Raw genomic sequence first — 25,187 nt, 5'->3', positions numbered from 1 at the left:
CAGGTGGGCAGGGGTCCTGGTGGTCTTGCACTTGGGTCTCTTCCAGCAAAAGGTGCCCCAAAGCTGTGTCCAAGGGGGCCAAGATGCAGTTCCTGCGAAAGGAGACCAGAGATTCAAAAAACGACGCAAACTGGATCTCCTATAAAGAATTAATCCAAATAGACAGAACTGGTTATAGAGTAAAGACACGAGAAGATCCTAATGATCAGGGTAATGATCTTTCATGGTTCTTTTACAGACAATTAAGAGAGCTCTTCCTAATGGATAAAAAACAATACGGTATTGGTAAATCAAACTCTGATCTAGAACAGGAAATAATGTTGACTAAAGAGAACAGCATGCTGCTGGTGAGATACACAAGTGACATATGCCTCCTTTGGGCCAATGCAGAGGTGGGTATCCCCTTCCTCTCTCTGCTCCAAACAAAGCCCCCTGGACCTAGCATAGATTCACTGCAGCTCCCCTACACAACAGACACTCCATGCCTTCTTAGAGTGGTGAAGGATGAGGGGATGGGGAATTGGAGAGGGCCCTGGTTATGTCCCTGTAGCTAGATGTGAAATGAGGGCATCATAAATACATAAATAAATAAATCATCTGCTGAAACCCCCAGAGGTCCCCAGTGCTTTCCCCCATCATCTGCCCGTTTCCCAAGAAGGCTGCGTCCACACTGCAGAAATAAGATACTTTGACACGACTTTAACTGCTCAGTGCTATGGAATCCTGGGCTTTTACCTTTGGGACACTTAGCCTTCTCTGCCAGAGAGCTCTGTTGCCACAACAGACTACAAATGCCAGGATTCCACAGGATGGAGCCAGGAGAGTTAAAGTGGTTTCGAACTGGATTATTTCTGCAGTGCAGATACAGCCTGAGTTGGTTGTAAAAGGGCAGAAGCACCAAAGTTTTGTTTTTAGCTTCCTAATAACGGTTTTCCTTGAAAAAAAATAAGCAGTCTGCTTATCTGTCTAATCCTTATTTTTATTGTTCTTGTTTGTTTCTATGTTTATTTGGTAATAATATGAGATGGTCTGGTCTGCTTCCTTCCTTCTTCCCTGAACATCTGTTAATAAGGAAACTGGGGAGACTTTTAAAACCTCCCAAAGGAGCAACTTTTGGCCTTTTTTGGGGGACTAGCCTCCTCTTAGAAGCCAAAGCCCAGTGTTTATGAAGAAGAAGAATAAGGCTTGTATTAAAACTATCTTTCCCATTTCTGATCCCTTTTAAAACCCATGTTCCCCAGAAAGAGCAGAGCTGTGTAATAAGAAAACACTCTCAGAAAAGAGACACAAAAGACACACTTCCTTCCTTTTGGCCCAAGGAGCCTGGCCTCCTTCTTTCTCTGGAGCCTCAGGAGAGAAAGAGGAGCCTCTGTTCAACTGAGGCCTCAGAGAAGGTTCTGGAACATTATTCCCCACAGTCACAAGCAGCACAAAATGGCCTCCTCTTCCTCAGCACTTGGAGGCCTCAGCACAGCAGTGAAGCCTACCTCTTCCAGGCCTTGTCCTTCTCTTCTCTTCTCTTCTCTTCTCTTCTCTTCTCTTCTCTTCTCCTCTCCCCTCCTTCCTTCCCTCCCTCCTTGTGTTTTTCTCTTTCCTTCCTCCTTGTCTCTCTCTCTGTCCCTTTCTCACTCTCTGCTCCTCACTCTCTCTTCCGCGCGCACAGCTAAATAGAGAGGCAGAAGCTCCTCCCCTTCTTCATTCTGGCCAATGGGGGCAGAGGAGCTGGAAGCCCCGCCCCCTGCCCCACCCTCACAGGCTCCTCCTGCAGTTAATATGGAACAAGGCAGGAGGGACTGAGGGGCCCTGGAGCCCCAGCCACACGGACACTGGCCAAAGGCACACATTCCCAGAGCCTAAGACCCATGAGATGGCAGCCCTATGCAGGGCAGGACCCTCCTCTCTCTGGCCCTGTGGATGCTGGGAGATCCAGTCCAGGAATACACTGTAAATCCCATTGGCAAGAGACAAGGCTACTACTACTCTCTGATGTCTCACTAGGTGTCAGAACCTGTTATTAATATCAGTTATAAGGTTATATCTTTTCAGTTCATGAACATTCACTTGATTTTAAAACCTCCCAAAGGAGCTACTTTTGGCGTCGTTTGGGGGACAATCGTTGTCTCAGTGGCCCTCCTATTAGAGACCCCTCCTCTTTTGACCCAAATCCTTTATGAGACCCAAAACCCCTTTGTTAGGAAGCGAACACCGAATATCTCAGGAAGGCTCTATATCTGTGAGGTTTGGAATCCTCTGATCAATGGCCCACAACCAAACTTATACCAAAAGTAGAAAGTCTATTGTGAGAGCATTGCAGTTGTGATCTGTAACACTTTTTTGCAGAGTCTGAGGCTTCAGAGTAAAATGTACACTTTTAAAATTATTATTATTATGATTAACCTTTATTTATAAAGCGCTGTAAATTTACACAGCGTTGTACATACAAAAATGCCCCTCCTTTCTCCCCCTGCTAGTTCCCCACCCCACACACACTTAGCCAGGTCCCCATCACAACCCAGCCTCACTCAAGACATTTGCAACATTGCCAGCTAGTTGTCTAAAACAACACTCCAAAGCAGTTAATAGGGCCCCACTTAGAAACTAACACCAACTTTAATATTCTCCCCATATACTCTCCACCCCCCCCCCAACATCTCAGCTAACAGAACAATATAGATCAGATATCTCAAGACATACATGAAGTGATTATATATGAACTGAATATATACAGCATTATAACTGATCTCAATAACAGGTTCTGACAATATCTCCCAAGGCCCCCTCCCTCCAGGACCCCCTTCCACTCTTCCCTCAGTCTCTCTCTCTCCTCTGAAGGCCTCTCTGCCAAGCTCTCAGGCAGGAGCAGCCATTTTGTGTTCTGGGGGCCATTTTGTGCTGTTTGTGACCATGGAGAATGTTCCAGAACCTTCTCTGAGGCCCCAGTTGAACAGAGGTATCGCTTTCTCTCCCTGAGGCTCCAGAGAGAGAAGGAGGCCTGGCTCCTTGGGTCAAAATGAAGGAAGTGTGTCTCTTTGTGTGTCTAGTCATCTCCTTTCTTGGGAGACTCTGTGGGGCCATGAGATTTTTTTTTTTGGGGGGGGGGAGGTGGAATCTCAGAGAATCAAAGGGAGGCTGGGACCAAGGAACCTCAGAATATGATCAAGATTACAAGGTTGTTTCTCAGGAAGGAGAAGCAAACTAGGAGAGGATACAGCCTTTTGCTTTTGCCTGAGCCTCCAGGAAGGGCCCCTCTGCTCCTTTCTCCTTGGCTGTCTTCATGGAGGACAGACTCCTTTTCCCCTTTGGACTCAGTTTGCAGCAATGGCAGTGAGCTCAAGAGAAGGGGAGAAATTGGAAGAGGAGGAGGAAGAAGAAACCAGGACATTTTAAAAGCAGCTTAAAAGGTGGGAGGGCAGCGGATGAATCAGGGGGAGGGTTCCTGCCAAACTGGGAGAGTTGCAGAAGGAGCTGGGCTGGAAATGGAGGAGGAGAAGGGGGCTTGCAAAATGACCTCCGTGGATGAGAAAGGTGGGCCAAATCCATGAAATGAAATGGCCCAGTGAAATGGTGTCCATAATATAGGAGCCAGTGTGGCATAGTGGTTTGAGCACAGCTGAACTATGTCTCTGGAGATCAGATTTAGAATCCGAGCTCTGCCATGGAAGCCCATTGGGGGACTTTGGGCAAGTCACACTCTCTCAGCCTCAGGGAAAGGCAATGGGAAAACTATTCTGAAGACATTTGCCAAGGAAACCCTGTGATAGGTCTGCCTTAGGGTCACCATAAATTCAAAACAACCTGGAGACACGCAATAATAACAACAACAAAAGCAATGTCTATTATATAAAATGGCAAAAACAAGAGTTGCTCTTGGAATTTACATTGTGTTTCTATGTTTTCAAGCTTTGGATGGTTCAATCCATGGGTAAAGAAATCTCTAGATAGAGAGGTCCATCATCGTCCTCCTCCTCATCATCATGAAAAAATAGAGGGTCTTCTTTATCAGATTTTTATCAGGAGGGCGACTAAAATGGTGAAGGGTCTGGAAACCATGCCCTATGAGGAACGCCTTAGGGAGCTGGGGATGTTTAGCCTGGGGAAGAGAAAGTTAAGAGGTGATATGATAGCCCTGTTTAAATACTTGAAGGGATGTCATATTGAGGAGGCAGCAAGCTTGTTTTCTGCTGCTCCAGAGACTAGGACCCAGAGCAATGGATACAACCTATAGGAAAAGAGATTCCAGCTCAACATTAGGAGGAATGTCCTGACAGTAAGGGCTGTTCAACAGTGGAACCAACTCCCTCAGAGATTTTGGTGAGTCTTCCTCCTTGGAGGTCATTGCGGAAGCAGAGGCTGGATGGCCATCTGTCTGGGATTCTTTGATTGAAAGTTCCTGCATGGCAGAATGGGGTTGGACTGAATGACCCTTGGGTCTCTTCCAACTCTACGAATCTATGATTCTATGGTCAAAAGTGTTAAAAATCAAACAGGAGAAAGGCATCACTGTTTTGTACATTTTGGATGTTATTGTTTACAGTGTGGCCAAAACACCTTCTCCTGGATATGCTTTCTAGACACTATATTTTTTTTAACTTTGGTGCTAAAAGGAAAAAAACCATATAGGACCAACAACAATAACACAAGTACAATTAAGAGACTTGACAAATACAAATATTTACAAGCAACAGAACTTGTGAAACATACTAAGGCGGGGTACAGGCTGCCAGAAAGAGGCGCATCCCCGGCGCCACTCTTTCCTCTGCAGAAGCGCCCCAACAACCAAATTGAGCAGCGCTGTTGCAGAGCAAAAAAGGAGCGCATGGAAGCGTCTCCTTTTTGCGGCGCACTTCTGCCACCCCAAAGCGCCAGCGATGGCGCAGGTACGTTGCAGTTGTGCCGCCCCATTTGGAGGTGGCACATCTGCAGTGTCATCGTTATGTGCCGTGTATGGTGGGTGCACTGCAGCTGCGACGCCCTCGTCACATGCGAGGGTTGCTGGCTGTGCGGTCACTCCACCTACCAGGCAACCCTCACACATGACAAGGGTGCCTCAAAGGCTTCTAAAGGCTTCTAAAAACCGATCAAAGCAGCTAACAGTAAAAGCACTGGTGAAACACAATAACAACTTGTCATTGTTGTGTCCCAAACTCTCCCAGTTCCTCCCATCCATAATAAAATATAATTAGTTCTTAAACAATTATTAAAACAATTATTAAAAATAGGGCAGAAGCAGTTAGAGCAGTTGTTGAACAATTCAATTAATAAGAGATTGCTGGAATGCTAATCTCGAAAGAGATATGTCTTGATGAGCTTTTTAAAGCCTTAAAGACTGGTGGTATATCGGATCTCTTCTGGAGGCTGTTCCATAACTTGGGAGAAGGTCCTTTGTGTAACTGCAGAGAGCCTTGTTATTGCTGGCTGCAGTAAGTTTTTACTAGAGGACCTCAAAGTGTGGGGCAGATTGTATGGGAGAAGGGTATCCCGTAAGTAAGATGGACCCAAGCCATGGAGGGCTTTAAAGGTTATAACCAAGACCTTGTACCGTCCCAGGAAATTAATGAGCAGCCATTATAGGTGTGATATGGACACCTCTAGATATTCCAGTGACCACTCTGGCTGCCATATTTTGGATTTGTTGAAGTTTCCGGACTAAGTGCAAGGGTAGCCCTATGTAGAGCTCATTGGGGAAGTCAAGACGTGAGGTTACCAGCACATGCATCATAGTTTTCACGTCCTCAGGTTCCAGAAAGAGGTGCAGTTGGCGTATCAACCAAAGCTGATAACAGGCACTCCTTGTTGTCGCATCTATCTGAGCTGACATCTGGAGCGACAGATTCAGGAGCACCCCCAAACTGCAAACATAGTCCTTTAGGGGAAGTGCGACCGCTTCCAGGACCGGTTGGAAAACCTCCATACCTGGATTAGGACCCCCAACAATCAGCACCTCCGTTTTATCTGGATTCAGTTTCAGTATGTTTTTCCCCATCCACCCCATTACTGCCCCAAGACATTCATTCAGAGGGGAGATGCCTTCCTTAGTTGACGCTGAGATATCTCTGGGTGTCATGAGGATACTGATAGCACCTGCCCCATTCCTCTGGATGATCTCTCGCAGCGGTTTCATGTAGATGTTAAACAGCATTAAAAGAAAGCATTCTTAAAGTTGTGCATAGATGGTACCTGACACCATGACAACTTGCAGGCCTTACTAAGAGCCCCATCTGATGCTGTTGGAGAGGATGTAATACTAGAGGTACCTTCCTGCACATGTGGTCCGATTGTCCAAGTGTATTTGCATTTTGGCATTCAGTAGTTAACTTAGTTTCAGAAATCAGTGATCAAAAGATTGTCCCTTCTCCAGAACTTTTATTGCTTTCAGTGTTTATTAATGAAAACAAGACATTACACAATAAAGATATTGTTGCATTTTTGTTGGCATTGGCCAGGATTGAAATTGCCAGGGCTTGGAAAACTGGAAAGGTCAATATGACTGATTGGTGGTCTCGATTTTGGGATTTTTGGTTTATGGAAAAGCTCGCTGATCAATCTAGAAGGTTGCGGGGTGACTCTTCCTCTGCCTTTTGAAGAACGATGCCCCCACTTATATCTGATCTCAACCACATTGGAGCAGAAGTGGGCCTTCCTTTGTAATAGGATTCCCTTTCGAGGACTGAACTGGTGCAAAGAAGGTATCTCTGTGTTCTGAGTCCATCCCTGTTTTTATGTAATGTTGCCCTTTTACATCCCATGTGACCTTGAATTTTTGAAGTTGGTTTTTAAGGTTTAAGAAAAAACAGCATTAGTGACAGGACGACTCCCCAAGGAACGCCAGATTTAAGCTCCCTTTTAGAGGAGCAACTGTCCTCAAGTATCTCCATCTGGAATCTGCCTGAGAGAGAGGACCAGAACCACTGCAACGCATTGCCCTTGATCCCCAATTCTCTCAGGCTTTCCATAAGGATGCCATGGTCGATGGTATCGAAGGCCTCTGTGAGATCCAAAAGCATCAACAGGGTCACACTTCACATGTCGATGCTCAAGCAAAGATCATCTACTAAGGCGGCCATAACAGTTTCGACTCTGTATCCCACCCTGAAGCCAGTTTGAAATGGGTCCAGATAATCCATTTCATCCAAGACTGCTTGGAGTTGAAGAGCAACTACCCTCTCAATCATGTTGTTTAGAAATAGAAGATGGGAGACTGGTCTGTAATTGTTCATCTCCAAGGGATCTAGGGAGGGCTTTTCCATAAACAGCCGTAACACCGCTTCTTTTAAGCAAGATGGAAAATAGCCCTCCCTAAGAGATGCATCTATGATATATCTCAGGTGAGTCCTAAGTGCATCTCCTCCTTGGATGACCAGCCACGAAGGGCAAGGATCCAGAGGGAAAGTTGTCTTCTTCTCATTTCCAGGGAGCTTGACCACCTCCTTAGTACTCATAGATTCAAATTGATCCGGTATGATCTGAATCACATAGTCACTGGACCCCTGACCTATGGCCTCTGCAATAATGCTGGCATCCAAGTCAGGTCTTATTTAAAGCAGGGGTCCTCAAACTCCGGCCTCCAGATGTTTTGGACTTCAGCTCCCAGAATCTCAGATCATTGGCCAAGCTGTCAGGGAGGGCATTATGAGGTAGGAAGGAAATTTGCATGTGGATGGTGATTGGCTGAGGGACAAAGAGGAAGGAGGAGCCTTTGTGGGGCTCTGGAAGTCTATTCAGATTGACTGTAGACTACTGAGGTAGGAAGGAAATTTGCATGTGTGCGGTGATTGGCTGAGGCTTCTGGGAGATGAAGTCCAAAAACCCCTCCCCTCCATGGCCATGCCTCTCTCCAATGGTTCCCACTGCGTCTATTCTCATAATAACCCCCCAAGTACCTGGGACCCAAGGAATCCTCCTAGTAGGGGGCAGGGAATGAAAGAGGGAGAGAAGACCTGGCAGGCCCCCTGCTTTTCTTTGGGAGAAGAAGAGGGGTTTCCTTCCTTCTTATAACCCCCCAAGGGGCCCCCAGAAGACCCTCCAGCCATTCCTCTGAATGAACAAGGGCTCTCCCCACTTTCCTCCCTCCTCAGAACAGACTGTGAGGAAAGCCATGGCTTCAGGGGCTGAGACTGTGCATACATAGATGCCCCCAAAGGCCCCTCCTCAGCATGCACAGGGATTGCCAGGACCAAGGTGTTTCCGCTTATTCTGCTGATGGCCTTTGCAGGAAAGGAAGGTATGCGCTGGGGGTTCAGCGGTCTCCCCTTCCTTCCCTCCTTTCTTCCTTTGAGGAGACCGCAATGGAGGCCAAGGTGCAGAGCTGGACTCAGGAGGGAAAACCAGGAAAGGAAGGCTCTAGTTTTGAAATATAGCTCTCTCTGTGTATCCTGTATGTTTGTGTGTTTCTGTGCACGTATGTGTGTGTGTGCCCCTTCTGTTCTTATGGCTGGGAATGGAGCTGAGGACTGAAGAGAGAAGAAAGGGTCAGTTTGGGCAAATTCAGAACTTCTGCGCATCAAAGAGTCCAGTGTGTTGAAATAGCAAATTTTTTTATTAAGAACACACAGAAATCCAGTGTTTAAGCCAGAACTGCCCACTACAATACAAACAATACATTAAAACCCCAAACGTTCAACATCACCCTCTTCCAAACCTAGCCTCACCCCCAATTCCCACAGTCTATGCCCCACAGGTAACAAAGCCCCCTTGGCCGTTCCCAGAAACTTGCCCTTTCGGTTAATACCCCAAAATTTTCTTCAGACAACATCTCACACTTTGCAAAAGATATCATTCCCATAACTATTTTATCCAGCTGCAACAAATCCCACCCCTCATCTACCTAACCTATACCACAATCCACAATCCACGACAAATATACAACCCAAAGCAATTACCTATACTATTAGCAATTAAAACCTAAACTTAACAAAATATGACTTTAAAACATAAACAGACATATGGACAGACAAAGCTAATAAAATCATAAGGGCCTTTTCTTATTACCACAGGATTAAAAATATATTCTTTGTACTCCTTCTTGACAAATATAATGTTAGTTCATTACTGGGATTTCTGTAGCTTCTCTCCTGTGTGGCCTCTCTCATGTTTCACTTGGGCTGACTTGTCAGAAAAACCTTTCCCACAATGCTGGCATTTGTATGGCTTCTCTCCTGTGTGGATTCTCTGATGTTTCACTACGTGTGACTTCCAAGAAAAACATTTCCCACAATGCTGGCATTTGTATGGCTTCTCTCCAGTGTGGACTCTCTGATGTGTCACTATGTTTGACTTTGAAGAAAAACATTTCCCACAATGGTGGCATTTGTATGGCTTCTCTCCTGTGTGGACTCTCTGATGTCTGACTAGGCCTGACTTTGAAGAAAAACAGTTTCCACAATGCTGGCATTTGTATGGCTTCTCTTCTGTATGGACTCTCTTATGTATCACTAGGCTTAACTTCCAAGAAAAACATTTCTCACAGTGCTGGCATTTGTATGGCTTCTCTCCTGTGTGGATTCTCAGACGTTTCACTAAGTCTCCCTTCAAAGAAAAACATTTTCCACAATGTTGGCATTTGTATGGCTTCATTCTTGTGTGGACTCTCCGATGCTTGACAAGGACTGATATGTAGGCAATTTTTTCCCCACAATGCTGACATTTATGTGACTTGTTTCTTGTGTGGACTCTCTCATGACTGACATATTCTTCTGTAAACAAGGACAATGACAGACAAGACTGAATCTCAGCGTTAAGAGAGGAAGGTGTTACCCCAAGATTTAGCCATACGTTCACCTCTCCCTATTTCAGGTTCAATTAATAAAGTTGGTGTGAGTGACCTGAGCATGACACTGTTCTGGATGCTCCCAAATCCATATAATGATTATATCCTTACTCATATGAGTTAGCAAAGAAGAGATTGTAGGGGAACTTCCATGAGGAAATCAGTGGAAGCAGATAGTCAGGCAGTTGAAAAATATTCCATTAAATATTTTGATTGAAAAGTGACATCATTTCCTGTGAGAATGCCATAGAGTGTTGAGTCAGAGCACTTGGCATGATGCAAGCTAACTGCAGAGGATGCTTAATGCTGTGTGGCACCAGGAGATGACTCACAACCAATACAGTATACAGCTAAAAAGGCCAATGTCAATCTAGGTTGCATCAATACAAGTAAAGTTTCAAGATCAAGGGATGTAATAGTGCTACTCTATTCTGCTTTAGTCAGAATAATCCTGTGTCCAGTTCAGGGCCCCACAATTTAAAAAGGATGTTGTCAAGTTGGAACATGCCCAGAGGAAGGCAGCCAACGTGGTGAAGGGTCTTGAAACCATCAAGCCCTTTGAGGAGCGACAGTAAGAGCTCTTTGACAGTGCAACTCCCTTAGCTTCGTGGAGTCCTCTTCCTTGGAGGTCTTTAAACAGAGGCTGGATGGTGTTTGGAAATGTATTCCTGCATGGCAGAAAGGGGTTGAACTGGATGGCCCTTGTGGTCTATTCCAACTCTATGATGCTATAATTCTATTGGAATCATAGCACCATGATAATTTAGTACAAAAGGGACCTCAGTCTTCATAGAAAATACAATGGATTCCGGTTCCTTACCAACAGAGGCCACATTCTCATAATTCTCCATCATTATATAATTATACATAAGCCTCTGCTTCTTTGTCAACAGTTTCCATTCCTCCTCAGTGAAATATACTGCCACATCCGCAAAGGTCACCTGCAACAGAAAATAGCCTTCATCCAGAGAGTGACTAAGCAAAAGGGGAGGAAATCACATGATGCATCCAAATATTATTTCATCACTTCAGAATTCAGTCCAGGAAATAAACTTTAAGTTATGTTAGCAAGCAAAAACCTGCTGCCTTTCAAATCCAGTTTGTCTCGAATCCTTTCAATATAATATACTTAGGGAGCTGGACATGTTTAGCCTGGAGAAGACAAGGTTAAGAAGTGATATGATAGCCCTGTTTAAATATATGAAGGGATGTCATATTGAGGAGGGAGCAAGCTTGTTTTCTGCTGCTCCAGAAAACAGGATCCGGAACAATGGATGCAAGATCCAGGAAAAGAGATTCCACCTGAACATTAGGAGGAACGTCCTGACAGTAAGGGCTATTTGACAGTGGAACACACTCCTTCCTCGGAATGCAGTGGCGTCTCCTTCCTTGGAGGTCTTTAAGATGAGGCTGGATGGCCATCTGATGTGTATGCTTTGATTGAGAGTTCTTGCATGGCAGGGGGTTGGACTGGATGGCCCTTGTGCTCTCTTCCAACTCTATGATTCTAATATCATAAACAATATTATTTAGGCCATTGCTGGGATATTGAGGATGTATTAGGATACTCACTATCCCAACACATACAGAACATTTAGCCACCCAAGAATTATAGTGCATTTAGAAATTTCTTGCCACATTTCAGAGGCAAACGTCATTTTTAATAACAGTTTTGGGGAGCAGGCTGGGATTGAGGGCCACTGGGGCTACCCCATATTTAGATCCAGAGATGTTCCCCCATATCCTCCAACATTGCACAGATGGGAAAAGCAAGACACATGTGGACAAGCAATCCAGAAGGCGGTGAGGATGGCCAAAGTTGTTTATGAGGAAGATCACACAAGCTAGGAAGGCCACAGCAGTTTGCTTTTGCTTCAGCCTCCTGGGAAGGGCAATATCCTGCCTCCGTCTTTCCTCTCTTCTCCCCACTTTTGAGTTGATAGGGTGCAAACTGAATGGCACTCAGGAATTGAAGTGAGCTGAGAGGGGGAAAGTGGGAGGATGAGAGAGCAACCGAGAAATTTTTAAAAGCCCCTGAAAAAGTGGGGTGACAGAGGGTTAACCAGGACTGTCTCTGCCATATTGGGAGAATATGTTCTCCGCTTGCTTTCATGTTGTTGTGGGTTAAGGATTGGGTAACTCTAGAGGATGAAAGACTTCTGGAATTGGAAGGGGATGGGTTGAAATTTGGTTGGCATGCTTACTTGGCATATGGGAAATCCCAACAAAATAAAATTTTTATGGATCATTGTATTAGGAAACCCCTGTTAAAAATTTGGAACCGTTACAAAGATAGAATCCTACCTAAATTGAACGGATGGGTCTCCCCTCATGAAGCCTTCTTTAGAAAGGAAATGGCCAAAGACTCAAAATGGCATAATTATAATGATTTGTTGGAATTTCAGAAAGGAAATTGGGTAATTAAAACAAGAGAAAAACTACTGGAAGAAGGATGGAAAGGAACATGGTTCGCGTACAGACAGATCTAGGAACGATTTAGGTTAGATGAGAAAACATATGGTTTTGTAAGAAAGGAGGATGACTGTCATTTAGGAAAGATTTTGGCCCTTGAAGAAAATAAATTAATTAGCAAAATCTATAAAACACTATTACAGTATGGCACAGAAGAGGTGGTGGTAAAACACCAGATGATTAAAGGGGCAAGGAGTGTCGGCCATCCTATATTACTTTCGCATTGGGAAAGAGTTTGGAAAAACGGATTTAGATATACAGCTTCTCAAAACTTGAGGGAGAATTTTTACAAAATGTTTTATCAAAGGTATCTCTCACCAGACAAACTAGTAAAAAATCTATAAAAACAATAGCAACAGATGCTGGAAAAGTAAAAAGGATATTGGTACCTTTTACCACTGCTGGTGGACGTGTGATTGGGCTAAAAAAAATTGGGCAATGATTAAGGATTGCATCAGCGAAATTTTAAATATCAATTTACAATTTACCGAATTTTATCTTTTGGGTATATTTGGAGGTGAAATTCCCTCTAAATATGGAAAAATTGTTTTTTATATGGTTTTTCTTGCCCAGATATGTTATGCTCAAAAATGGAAATGTAGTGATATTCCAGCAAAGGAGGACTGGATGATAAAATTGTATGATGGAATAGAAATGGACAAATTAACTCAGACGTTGAGGAATGAGAATAAGGGGAAATTAATGGAAGAATGGAGTGTGGTTATCAAATTTTTGAAAGAGAATTTGGGGAATTTAGTAGCTATTAATATACCTTGATTTGGTAAGATAGAACCCATATTTCCTTTCTGTTAAATTTTAAGAAAGTAAATTAATCAAGTTAGTACATACTGGTAAGAAGGAAGCCAATTAGCGTGTAAGAATGAAGAGAGAATGAGATTTTGAAGAAGAGTGGAAGATAAGAAATGTATAATTTGGAAGCCTAGAATTTTAGTTTAGAGAGGGCTTAGAGTAAGAAATTGGGATCATAATGAAGAGAAGAAGAATCTATGGGTTAGGGAAGAAGGAGAGAAATATTTAGTTTAGTGTAGTTAAGAAGAAGTGAAGAAGAGTTAAGTAAATTTAGGGTTAGATAGATGGAATGGGGAGTTTTTACAAATATATAGCACAATTTTATAATGAGTATCTGTATTATGTAATATGATCTATGTAAAGGTATAAATGGATAGGTGTGAATGTTGTTTGTATGTTTATATATTTTGTATTGTTTTAATTTTAATAAATAAATAATAATTATATATAAAAAAAGAAATAAATAGTCAAGAACTTCAACTCACCAAAGAATTCTTGTACCTCTGCAGCCTGTTTCTTTTGGAGCCCAATTTCCTCCGCTTGGCCTCTGTGTCAGACATCAGGTGGGCAGGGGTCCTGGTGGTCTTGCATTTGGTCACTTCCAGCAAGAGAGGCACCAAAGCTGTGTAGATGGAAGCAGAGATGAAGTTCCTGAGAAAAGGGAACAGGGTTAGGATTGGCTTGGCAAGAAACCCTGCAGCAGAGAACAGCATCCTCCTGGTGACATACGCAGGTGACATATGCCTCCTTTGGGCCAATACAGAGGTGGGCATCCCCTTGCTCCCTCTGCTCCAACCAAAGCCTCCTGGACCATGCATAGATTCACTGCATCTCTCCTACACAACAGTTACTCCATGCCCTATTAGAATGATGAAGGATGAGGGGATGGGGAATTGGAAACCGCCCTGGCTATGTCCCTGTAGCTAGATGTGAAATGACTGCATCATAAATAAATCATCTGCTGAAACCTCCAGAGGTCCCCAGTGCTTACCCCCAGCACCATCCCCTTTCCAAAGAAGGCTGCATCCGCACTATAGAAATAAGGCTTTAACCGCTCTGTGCTATGGAATCGTGGGCTTTTACCTTTGGGATACTTAGCCTTCTCTGCTGCAATGAACTACAAATCCCAGAATTCCACAGGACGGAGCCAGGAGAGTTAAAGTGGTTTCGAACCGGATTATTTCTCTAGAGCAGATACAGCCTAAATCGGTTGTAAAAGGATAGAAGCACCCAAGTCTTGTTTTTACTCTCCAAATAATGGTTTTCCTTTTAAAAAATAAGTAGTTTGTTTTAGTCTGTAATCCTTATTTTTGTTGTTCTTGTTTCTTTCTATTTTTATTTGGTCATTGAGATGGCTTCCTTCTTGAGTGAAAATCTCTTAATAAGAAACTGGGGAGACTTTTAAAACCTCCCAAAGGAGCAACTTTTGGCCTTTTTTGGGGGACTAGCCTCCTCTTGGAAGCCAAAGCCCAGTGTTTGTGAAGAAGAAGAATAAGGCTTGTATTAAAACTATCCTCCCATTTCTGGTCCTTTTTAAAACCCTTGTTCCCCAGAAGGAGCAGAGCTGTGTAATAAGAAAAGCCTCTCAGAAAAGAGACACAAAAGACACACAAAGGGACAAACTTCCTTCCTTTTGTCCCAAGGAGCCTGGCCTCCTTCTGACTCTGGAGCCTCAGGAGAGAAAGAGAGGCCTCTGTTCAACTGAGGCTCAGAGAAGGTTCTGGAACATTATTCCCCACAGTCACAAGCAGCACAAAATGGCTGCCAGAACACAAAATGGCTTCCAGAACACAAAATGGCTGCCAGAACACAAAATGGCTGCCAGAACACAAAATGGCCACCAGAACACAAAATGGCTGCCTCTCCCTCAGCGCTTGGCAGTTGGCAGTTTGAGGCCTTCAGGGAACCCAAAATGGAGGATGAAAGGGCCCCAAAGTCGGAAGGGTCCTCAAAGAGGATTTCCAAACCTTAACAACACCTAAAATGCCAAACCAAAAGAATATTCCCAGAGTTCCATAGCACTGAGCCATGGCCATTACAGTGGTGCAAAGCAAGAAGGCCCAGGAAGGTGGCATTAATGATGATTAAGGTCTGGCGGCAGCTCCATCCCTTCCCCACCCAGGTCTGATATCATCATCATCATCATCATCTTTGCTACATCATGAGAGCCACCATTAAAAATCCTCTTTGGGGAGTCATACTCTCCCTCCTTCAGAGAGAGTGGGCCATGCCTAGAAGGACTGCTGGGCCTCCTTCCTCCCCACCTTAATGGCTGTGGCCAAAGGAAAGGAGCACCAGCAGTAGACCCAAGCCAGGCCCAGACAGACCTCAGTCCAGCAGTGAAGCCTAGTGGTTCCAGGCCTTGTCTCTCTGCTGTCGCTTCACTCCCCCCTCTCTCTCTCTTTCCTGTCTGTCTCCTTCTCCCTCTAAAACTCTGATCCTCTCTTCTCACTCACTCTTCAGCGCACAGAGCTAAATAGAGAAGTAGAAGCTCCGCCTCTTCTTGAGGCTGGCCAATGGGGCAGAGCAGCTAGAAGACCCCGCCCCCTGCCCAAGACTCACATTTTGTGTTCCAGCGTCCATTTTGTGTTGCTTGTGACTGTTGGGAACAATGTTCCAGAACCTTCTCTGAGCCTCAGTTGAACAGAGGCTTCTCTTTCTCTCCTGAGGCTCCAGAGTCAGAAGGAGGCCAGGCTCCTTGGGCCAAAAGGAAGGAAGTGTGTCTCTTTTCTGAGAGGGTTTTCTTATTACAAAGCTCTGCTCCTTCTGGGGAACATGGGTTTTAAAAGGGGTCAGAAATGGGAGGAGAGTTTTAATACAAGCCTTATTCTTCTTCTTCACAAACATTGGGCTTTGGCTTCTAAGAGGAGGCTTGTCCCCCAAAAAAGGCCAAAAGTAGCTCCTTTGGGAGGTTTTAAAAGTCTCCCAAGTTTCCTTATTAATAGATTTTTATGCATGAAGGAAGTTGACAAACCAGACCATCTCCTATTACCAAGAATGAAACAAACAAATATAGAAACAAACAAACAACAACAAAAATTAGGATTAGAGAGAAAAACAAAGTGCTTAGTTTTTGAAAGTAAAACCATTATAAGGGGGGAAAAACCATACTTTGGTGCTTCGACCCTTTTACATCCAGCTCAGGCTGTATCTGCACTGCAGAAATATTCCAGTTCGAAACAGCTTTAACTCTCCTGGCTCCATCCTGTGGAATCCTGGGATTTGTAGTTTGTTGCGGCACCAGAGATCCAGAGCCACCCAAGGCAAGGCTCTCCAGGGCTCTCTTGGTCCTCCTTTGCTTTCAAATACAGTGGGCCCCTGGTATACGCGGGGGATACTTTCCAGACCCCCCCCCCCCCCGCATATACTAAAATCTGCGTATGCTCAAGTCCACACGTGCCGACATTGGGAACAAAAGTCCCTCTCCTGGGAAAAGACAAGGCCACAATCTTTTTTCCTGGTCATCTAGATTTCTTGTGTGATGGGATTATTTGTTTAGCAATGAAAGCTCTTCCCTGGAGGTCTTCCCAATCTGCTTTACTAAACTGACAGAAGTCTATGGCAGCGTCACCTAATCAGCAGATTTATTTATTTATTTATTTATTTGATTTTTAGTATTTCTGGAGGTCAAGTTCTTTTTGGAGGCAGAGAACCCTAGAGGGCCCTCTTCCTATACTTGACAATAGAAATAGGAAGACCACATATTCAGCCACTAGGAATGGCTTCCTTTCATGGTGGCTCTAAACCAGGTGTCTCATTGCATCAAAATGGAGGACCAACCCTGTCTCAAAGCCATGGGTTCAATGCTCTTTTAGGAACAGAAGAAGTCCTCCTGAGGACACTCTGAGGGATGCCATTGACTGGAGTCCCAGTCCCTCCCACCATCCTTGGCTCTGATTGGCTGGAAGCCCAGTCCCTCCCACATCCCACAGAGAATGACATCACTGCTACGGAAGGCTCTCTTGACCAATCAGAGAGCAAGATGGAGCTTCTTCTGGAAGCTTCCGTGAGAAGGAGATATAAGGCCTGAGAGACCAAGAGACAGTTGGGGGAATTGTGTCGGTTGGAGATCGAGAGAGAGAGAGTTAAAGAGCGGATCTTGGAAGTTAGGCTCAGAATTGGACGCTTAGGTCTATTTATTATTTTAATAGCTTGTGTGAATTGAATATTATATACTTACAAATATTGTATCTGTAAGATTCTTAATATCTTATATGACTTACATTTCAGTTATATTTTGTTATTAATAATAGATATCTGCTTGGAGTATCTACTACTCGACGCTCCTTTTACACGTGTTTTGGCTCGGTTGATGCTTGGGAAGATCAGTAAAGAAGTAGAAATAAAGTTCCTGAACTGGTCCCAGTGTAGGTTAAGGGAAACCCATTTATAATTCACTGGATAATGCCAGCGTGATTTAAGGAAGTTAAGGGTCTGCTGAGCTAAGAGCCATAATGTCTAAATGTCTAATTAACACTTTGTAATCCACTCTGATAGCCTTTTGGCTGAAGAGAGGGGTATAAAAACATTATTACTACTACTACTACTACTACTATTATTACAGGGCTGCAGTTTGGCTGCTTGGATCACCGGAGATCATCACAGTGAGTCAGTTGGAAAAGCCCATCTCACTCCAGAAAATAAAGGTACTTGAGGAGTTTGCGCTCTACGTCTTTCTGTAATAATAGCTACAAAACTGATAATAGCATTTGGGACATTTAGTCTTTTAAAAACAAATATGGCACATTTAAATGCTGCTTTAAAACCTCTTTCCATCTGCCAGCTTTGCTCTGGTTTTGGGGTGAAATGAGAAAGTATTGGGAGGGAGGGACTGCCAACAGAATTAGGAGATGCATTGCAGGCTATGGACAGTTTGCGGCCAAGTAAGATCCAAAACACAAGGCAGCAATATTCTAGTTTGAGAGCGCTTTAACTGCCCTGGCCCAGTGCTAGGGAATCCTGGGAAATGGAGTTTATTGTGGTCCCAGAGCCCTCTGACAGAGAAGGATCAATGTCTCACAAAACTACATTTCCCAGAATTCCCTAGCACTGAGCCAGGGCAATTAAAGCAGTCTCAGACTGGATTATTGCTGCAGTGTGTATTGGACTTAGGTGAGCCTTGGCAAGTCACACTCTCTCAGCCTCAGAGGATGGCAATGGCAACCCCTCTCTGAAGAAACCTGCCAAGAAAACCCATGGTAAGGTTGCCTTAGGGTTGCCATAATTTGGAACTGAATTGAAGACACAATTGAAGAAAAGAAAAAAGTCTGCAATTATTTCTCAGGTTGTACATGGGAATGGGAGGCAGTATGATGCAGTGGTTTGAGTGTTGGGTTACAACTCTGGAGGCCATGATCCACTCCTCCATAAAACCAGCTGGGTCCCTTGGGCAAGAAGTCACACTCTCTCAGCCTCAGGGAAGGCAATGGCAAACCTCCTCTGAACAACTCTTGCCAAGGAAACCCCAGGAGAGGCTCCCCAGATATGCTTTGATTGAGATTTTCTTCATGGCAGAAGGGGGTTGGACTGGATGGCTTTGAGATCACAATGGGACAATCTCAATGCTTCAGGTAAGGATCTCAATGGGCCAGTCTCAATCCTTCAGGCAAGGAGCATCAGTCTGAACTCATAATAGTCCCGTCACAATCTTTCAGGAAAGGTGCCTCAGGCTGAGATCACAATGGGACAGCCTCAATGCTTCAGACAAGGATCATAACCCTTTGGTCGCTATGGGCCAGGCTCAATCCTTCAGATAAGGAACACCTGCCTGAAGTCAATAAGCCCATCTTAATACTTCAGGGAAGGAACATCAGCCCAAAGTCACAATGAGTTAGTGTCAGTCCTTCAGAAAAGGAGCATCAGTCTGAGATTGCAATGGTCCAATCTCATGTGTTCAGGTAAGGAAGGAGCAGCCTGAAGTCACAATCTCTCAGGCAACAAGAATCAGCCTGAGGTCACAATGAGCCATTCCCAGTCTTTCGGGAAAGAAGCATCAGCCTGAAGTCACAATGGGATAGCCTAAATCCTTCAAGCAAGGAGCATCAGCTTGATTGCACAGTCTCAATGCTTCAGGCAAGGAGCATTAGCCTGAGATCACAATGGGACAGTCTCAATCCTTCAGGAAAGAACATCTTCCTGAACTAACAATAGTTTGGTCTCAATCCATCAGAAAAGGAGCATTGTGTTTTACCAGTGCTTTTACTGTTAGCCACTTTGATCTGTTTTTAGAAGCCTTTAGAAGCCTTTGAGGCACCCTTGTCACGTGTGAGGGTTGCCTGGTAGGCGGAGTGCCCACACAGCTGGCAACCCTCGCAAGTGAGGAGGGCGCCGCAGCTGCAGCACACCCACCATACGTGGCGCATAATGGTGACATTGCAGATGTGCCACCTCCAAACAGGGAGGCGCAACTGCAATGTACCCTCGCCATCGCTGGCGCTTTGGGGTGGCAGAAATGCAGCGTAAAAAGGAGCCACTTCCACGTGCTCCTTTTTTGCTCCGCAACAGCACTGCTCAATTTGTTTGTTGCGGCGCTTCTGTGGAGAAAAGAGTAGGGCCAGGGACGCGCCTCTTTCTGGCGGCCTGTACCCCGCCTTAGTATGTTTCACAAGTTTTGTTGCTTGTGAATATTTGTATTTTGTCAGGTCTCTTAATTGTATCTGTGTTATTGTTGTTGGTCCTATATGGTTTTTTTCCTTTTAGCACCAAAGTTAAAAAAAATATAGTGTCCTGAAATCTAGAAAGCATATCCAGGAGGTGTTTTGGCCACACTGTAAACAGCAACATCCAAAATGTACAAAACAGTGATGCCTTTCTCCTGTTTGATTTTTAACACTTTTGATCATAGAATCATAGAATCGCAGAGTTGGAAGAGACATCAAGGGCCATCCAGTCCAACCCCATTCTGCCATGCAGGAACTTTCAATCAAAGCATCCCTGACAGATGGCCATCCAACCTCTGTTTAAAGACCTCCAAGGAGGAAGACTCCACCAAAATCTCTGAGGGAGTTGGTTCCACTGTCGAACAGCCCTTACTGTCAGGAAGTCCCTCCTAATGTTGAACTGGAATCTCTTTTCCTGTAGCTTGTATCCATTGCTCCGGGTCCTAGTCCCTGGAGCAGCAGAAAACAAGCTTGCTCTTTCCTCAATATGACATCCCTTCAAGTATTTAAACAGGGCTATCATATCACCTCTTAACTTTCTCTTCCCCAGGCTAAACATCCCCAGCTCCCTAAGGCGGTCCTCATAGGGTTTCATGGTTTCCAGACCCTTCACCATTTTAGTCGCCCTCCTGATAAAAATCTGATAAAGAAGACTCTCTATTTTTTCATGATGATGAGGATGAGGACGATGATGGACCTCTCTATCTACAGATTTCTTGACCCATGGTTTGAACCATCCAAAGCTTGAAAACATAGAAACACAATGTAAATTCCAAGAGCAACTCTTGTTTTTGTCATTTTATATAATAGACATTGCTTTTGTTGTTGTTATTATTGCGTGTCTCCAAGTCGTTTTGAATTTATGGTGACCCTAAGGCAGACCTATCACAGGGTTTCCTTGGCAAATGTCTCCAGAATAGTTTTCCCATTGCCTTTCCCTGAGGCTGAGAGAGTGTGACTTGCCCAGAGTCACCCAATGGGCTTCCATGGCAGAGCTAGGATTCCAAATCTGAACTCCAGAGTCGTAGTTCCACTATGCTCAAACCACTAGGCCATACTGACTCCTATAACATGGACATGGTTTCAATGGGCCATTGTATGCCATGGACTTGGCCCAGCTTCCTCATCCATGGAGGTCATTTTATAAGCCCCCTTCTCCTCCTCCATTTACAGGCCCAGCTCCTTCTGCATACCCTCCAACTCTCCCAGTTTGGAAGGGACATTACCCGATTCATCCTCTGCCCTCCCACCTTCTCAGCTGCTCTTCAAAGGCCACAGTTTCCTCCTCCTCCTGCCATTTCTCCCCTTCTCTTCAGCTCACTGCCATTGCTGCAAACTGAGTCCAAAGGGCAAAAGGAGTCTGCCCTCCATGAAGACAGCCAAGGAGAAAGGAGAAGAGGGGCTCTTCCCAGAGGCTCAGGCAAAAGCAAACAGCTGCAGCCTCTCCTAGTTTGCCTCTCCTTCCTCAGAAATAACCTTGTACAGTGCTACCTCGGGTTACGAAATTAATTCGTTCCGCGGCGCCGTTCGTAACCCGATACATTTCGCAACCCGAAAAGGCTTTCCGTTAGCGCTGGAAAGCCGCTAGCCGCACTTCGCATTTGAATTTCGCGCCGAAATGAATTTCGTAACCCGAAAAATAGTTCGTAACCCGGAACAGTTTTTTCCAATCTAACTTTTTCGTATCCCGGAAATTTCGTAACGCGATCAAATTCGTATCCCGGGGTACCACTGTAATCTTGATCATACTCTGAGGTTCCATGGTCACAGTGTCCCTTTGATTCTCTGGGATTCCCCCCCCCCCAAAAAAAAAATCTCATGGCCCCACAGAGTCTCCCAAGAAAGGAGAGGACTAGACACACAAAGAGACACACTTCCTTCCTTTTGGCCCAAGGAGCCAGGCCTCCTCCTCTGTCTGGAGCCTCAGGGAGAGAAAGCGATACCTCTGTTCAACTGGGGCCTCAGAGAAGGTTCTGGAACATTCTCCATAGTCACAAACAGCACAAAATGGCCCCCAGAACACAAAATGGCTGCCTCTGCCTGAGCGCTTGGCAGTTGGCAGTTTGAGGCCTTCAGAGAAGAGAGAGAGAGAGAGACTGAGAGAAGAGTGGAAGGGGGTCCTGGAGGGAGGGGGCCTTGGGAGATATTGTCAGAACCTGTTATTGAGATCAGTTATAATGCTGTATATATTCAGTTCATATACAGTGGTGCCTCGGGTTACGAAATTAATTCGTTCCGCTGTCAATTTCGTAACCCGAAAGGCTTTCGCAAGCCGAATCCCCATAGGCGCTAATGGGGAAAAGCCGCGATTTGGTGTGAAATCGCGCCGAAAAGCACCAAAAGTTTTTTCGTAACCCGAAAAAACTTTCTTAACCCGAAACAGTTTTTTTAAATTAATTTTTTTCGTATCCTGAAAATTTCGTAACGTGGGTAATTCGTATCCCGAGGTACCACTGTATAATCACTTCATGTATGTTTGGAGATATCTGATCTATATTGTTCTGTTAGCTAAGATGTTGGGGGGTGGGGGGTGAAGAGTATATGGGAAGAATATTAAACTTGGTGTTAGTTTCTAAGTGGGGCTCCATTAACTGCTTTGGAGTGTTGTTTTAGACAACTAGCTGGCAATGTTGCAACTGTCTTGAGTGAGGCTGGGTTGTGATGGGGACCTGGCTAAGTGTGTGTGGGGTGGGGAACTAGCAGGGGGGAGAAAGGAGGGGGCGTTTTTGTATGTACAACGCTGTGTAAATTTACAGCGCCTTATAAATAAAGGTTAATAATAATAATAATAATAATAATTTTAAAAGTGTACATTTTTCTCTGAAGCCTCAGACTCTGCAAAAAAGTGTTACAGATCACTACTGCAATGCTCTTACAATAGACTTCCTACTTATGGTATACGTTTGGATGTGGACCATTGATCAGAGGATTCCAAACCTCACAGATATAGAGCCTTCCTGAGATATTCGGTGTTCGCTTCCTAACAAAGGGGTTTTGGGTCTCATAAAGGATTTGGGTCAAAAGAGGAGGGGTCTCTAATAGGAGGGCCACTGAGACGACGATTGTCCCCCAAACGACGCCAAAAGTAGCTCCTTTGGGAGGTTTTAAAATCAAGTGAATGTACATGAACTGAAAAGATATAACCTTATAACTGATCTTAATAACAGGTTCTGACACCTAGTGAGACATCAGAGAGTAGTAGTAGCCTTTCCTCTTGCCAATGGGATTTACAGTGTATTCCCTGGACTGGATCTCCCAGCATCCACAGGGCCAGAGAGAGGAGGGTCCTGCCCTGCATAGGGCTGCCATTTCATGGGTCTTAGGCTCTGGGAATGTGTGCCTTTGGCCAGTGTCCGTGTGGCTGGGGCTCCAGGGTCCCTCAGTCCCTCCTGCCTTCTTCCATATTAACTGCAGGAGGAGCCTGTGAGGGTGGGGCAGGGGGTGGGGACTTCCAGATCCTTTGCCCCCATTGGCCAGAATGAAGAGGGGAGGAGCTTCTGCCTCTATTTAGCTCTGTGTGGGGGAAGAGAGAGTGAGGAGCAGAGAGTGAGAAAGGGACAGAGAGAGATAGAGACAAGGAGGGAAGGAAGGAGGGGAGGGGAGCGAAGCGAAGCGAAGCGAAGCGAAGAGGGGAGGGACAAGGCCTGGAAGCGGTAGGCTTCACTGCTGTGCTGAGGCCTCCAACTGCCAAGCGCTGAGGCAGAGGTGGCCATTTTGTTTTGCTTGTGACTGTGGGGAATAATGTTCCAGAACCTTCTCTGAGGCCTCAGTTGAACAGAGGCTCCTCTTTCTCTCCTGAGGCTCCAGAGAAAGAAGGAGGCCAGGCTCCTTGGGCCAAAAGGAAGGAAGTGTGTCTTTTGTGTCTCTTTTCTGAGAGTGTTTTCTTATTACACAGCTCTGCTCTTTCTGGGGAACATGGGTTTTAAAAGGGATCAGAAATGGGAAAGATAGTTTTAATACAAGCCTTATTCTTCTTCTTCACAAACATTGCGCTTTGGCTTCTAAGAGGAGACTTGTCCCCCAAAAAAGGCCAAAAGTAGCTCCTTTGGGAGGTTTTAAAAGTCTCCCCAGTTTTCTTATTGAGAGATTTTCAGGCAAGAAGGAAGGAGGCAGACCAGAATAACTCATATTACCAAGAATTAAACAAGACATGGGTGCTTCTACCCTTTTACAAGCGACTCTGGCTGTATCTGCACTGAAGAAATAATCCAGTTTGAAACCGCTTTAACTCTCCTGGCTCCACTTTGTGGAATCCTGGGATTTGTAGTTTGTTGTGGCTAGAGAGCTCTCTGTCAGAGAATGTAAAATCCCAGGATTCCATAGCACTGAGTGGTTAAACCGGTGTCAAAGTGCCTTATTTCTATAGTGCAGATGCAGCCTTCTTGGGAAAAGGGCTGATGCTGGGGAAAAGCACTGGAGGTTTCAGCAGATGATTTATTTATTTGTGATGCCCTCATTTCACATCCAGCGACAGGGACATAACCAGGACCCTCTCCAATTTCCCATCCCTTAATCCCTCTCCACTCTAAGAAGGCATGGAGTATCTGTTGTGTAGGGGAGCTGCAGTGAATCTATGCTATGTCTGGGAAGCTTCGTTTGGTGCAGAGGGAGGAAAGGGATATCCACCTCTGCATCAGCCCAAAAGAGGCATATGTCACCTGTGTATGTCATGAGCAGGATGCTGTTCTCTGTGTCTTTGAGTGCTGCAGGGTTTCTTGTCAAGCCAATCCTAACCCTGGTCCCTTTTCTCAGGAACTTCATCTCAGCCTCTTTGGACACAGCTTTGGGCCTCTCTTGCTGGAAGTGACCCAAGTGCAGGACCACCAGGACCCCTGCCCACCTGATGGCCGACACAGAGGCCAAGCGGAGGGAGTTGGGCTCCAACAGAAAGAGGCTGCCGAAGTACAACAGCTCTTTGGTGAGTCACTATCCTATTAGCTTCATCTGTGTCACTTCTGGGCCAATTTATGAAAGGAAGCAAATAATATACTGTCCGAGTTTGGCAGAGACAGTCCTGGTTAATCCTCTGTCACCCCACTTATTCAGGGGCTTTTAAAAATGTCCCAGTTGATCTATCCTCCTCCCACTTTCCCCTTTCTCAGCTCACTTCAGTTCCTGAGTGCAATTGAGTTTACAGCCTATCAGCTCAAAAGTGGGGAGAGGAGAGGAAAGAGGGAGACTGGATATGGCCCTTCCCAGGAGGTTGAAGCAAAAGCAAACTACTGAGCCTTTCCTAGCTTGTGTGATCTTCCTCATAAACAACTTTGGCCATCTTCACTGCCTACTGGGTTGCTTATCCACATGTGTCTTGTTTTTCCTATCTAAGAAATGTTGGGGCTATGGGAGAATGTCTCTGGATATAAATTGGGGGTGGACCCAATGACCCTCAACCCCAGAGTGCTCCGCAGAACTGCTTTATAAAAATGACATTTGCCTCTGAAATGTGGCAAGAAATGGCTAAACGCACCATAATTCTTTTA

The 25,187-nt window shown here is 45.0% G+C and overlaps 1 protein-coding gene across 2 annotated transcripts; it reads right to left on the bottom strand.

Moving 5' to 3' along the window:
- Positions 1 to 8,554: 8,554 nt before the first annotated feature.
- Positions 8,555 to 15,583, bottom strand: LOC149285001 (uncharacterized). Of its 2 annotated transcripts, XM_089495954.1 has the most exons (4): positions 15,376 to 15,583; positions 13,534 to 13,699; positions 10,587 to 10,707; positions 8,555 to 9,692 (listed from the first exon to the last, which is right to left on the bottom strand). In XM_089495954.1, the coding sequence occupies exons 2-4, from the start codon at positions 13,606 to 13,608 to the stop codon at positions 9,046 to 9,048; spliced, it is 843 nt and encodes a 280-aa protein (XP_089352080.1). In that variant the 5' UTR covers positions 13,609 to 13,699; positions 15,376 to 15,583; the 3' UTR covers positions 8,555 to 9,045. The 2 variants fall into 2 exon arrangements, with proteins under 2 accessions (XP_089352080.1, XP_089352079.1); XM_089495953.1 differs by lacking the exon at positions 15,376 to 15,583 and having other exon boundaries at positions 13,534 to 15,365.
- Between the last annotated feature and the right edge of the window lie 9,604 nt (positions 15,584 to 25,187).

The sequence above is a fragment of the Sceloporus occidentalis genome, unplaced genomic scaffold (assembly GCF_023333645.1).
Source record: "Sceloporus occidentalis isolate IW3139 unplaced genomic scaffold, rSceOcc1.0.p SCAF_86, whole genome shotgun sequence".
NCBI classification, from domain to species: domain Eukaryota; kingdom Metazoa; phylum Chordata; class Lepidosauria; order Squamata; family Phrynosomatidae; genus Sceloporus; species Sceloporus occidentalis.
The sequence above is the reverse complement of the archived record's forward strand: the minus strand, read 5'-3'. Positions and strand labels throughout refer to the sequence as shown.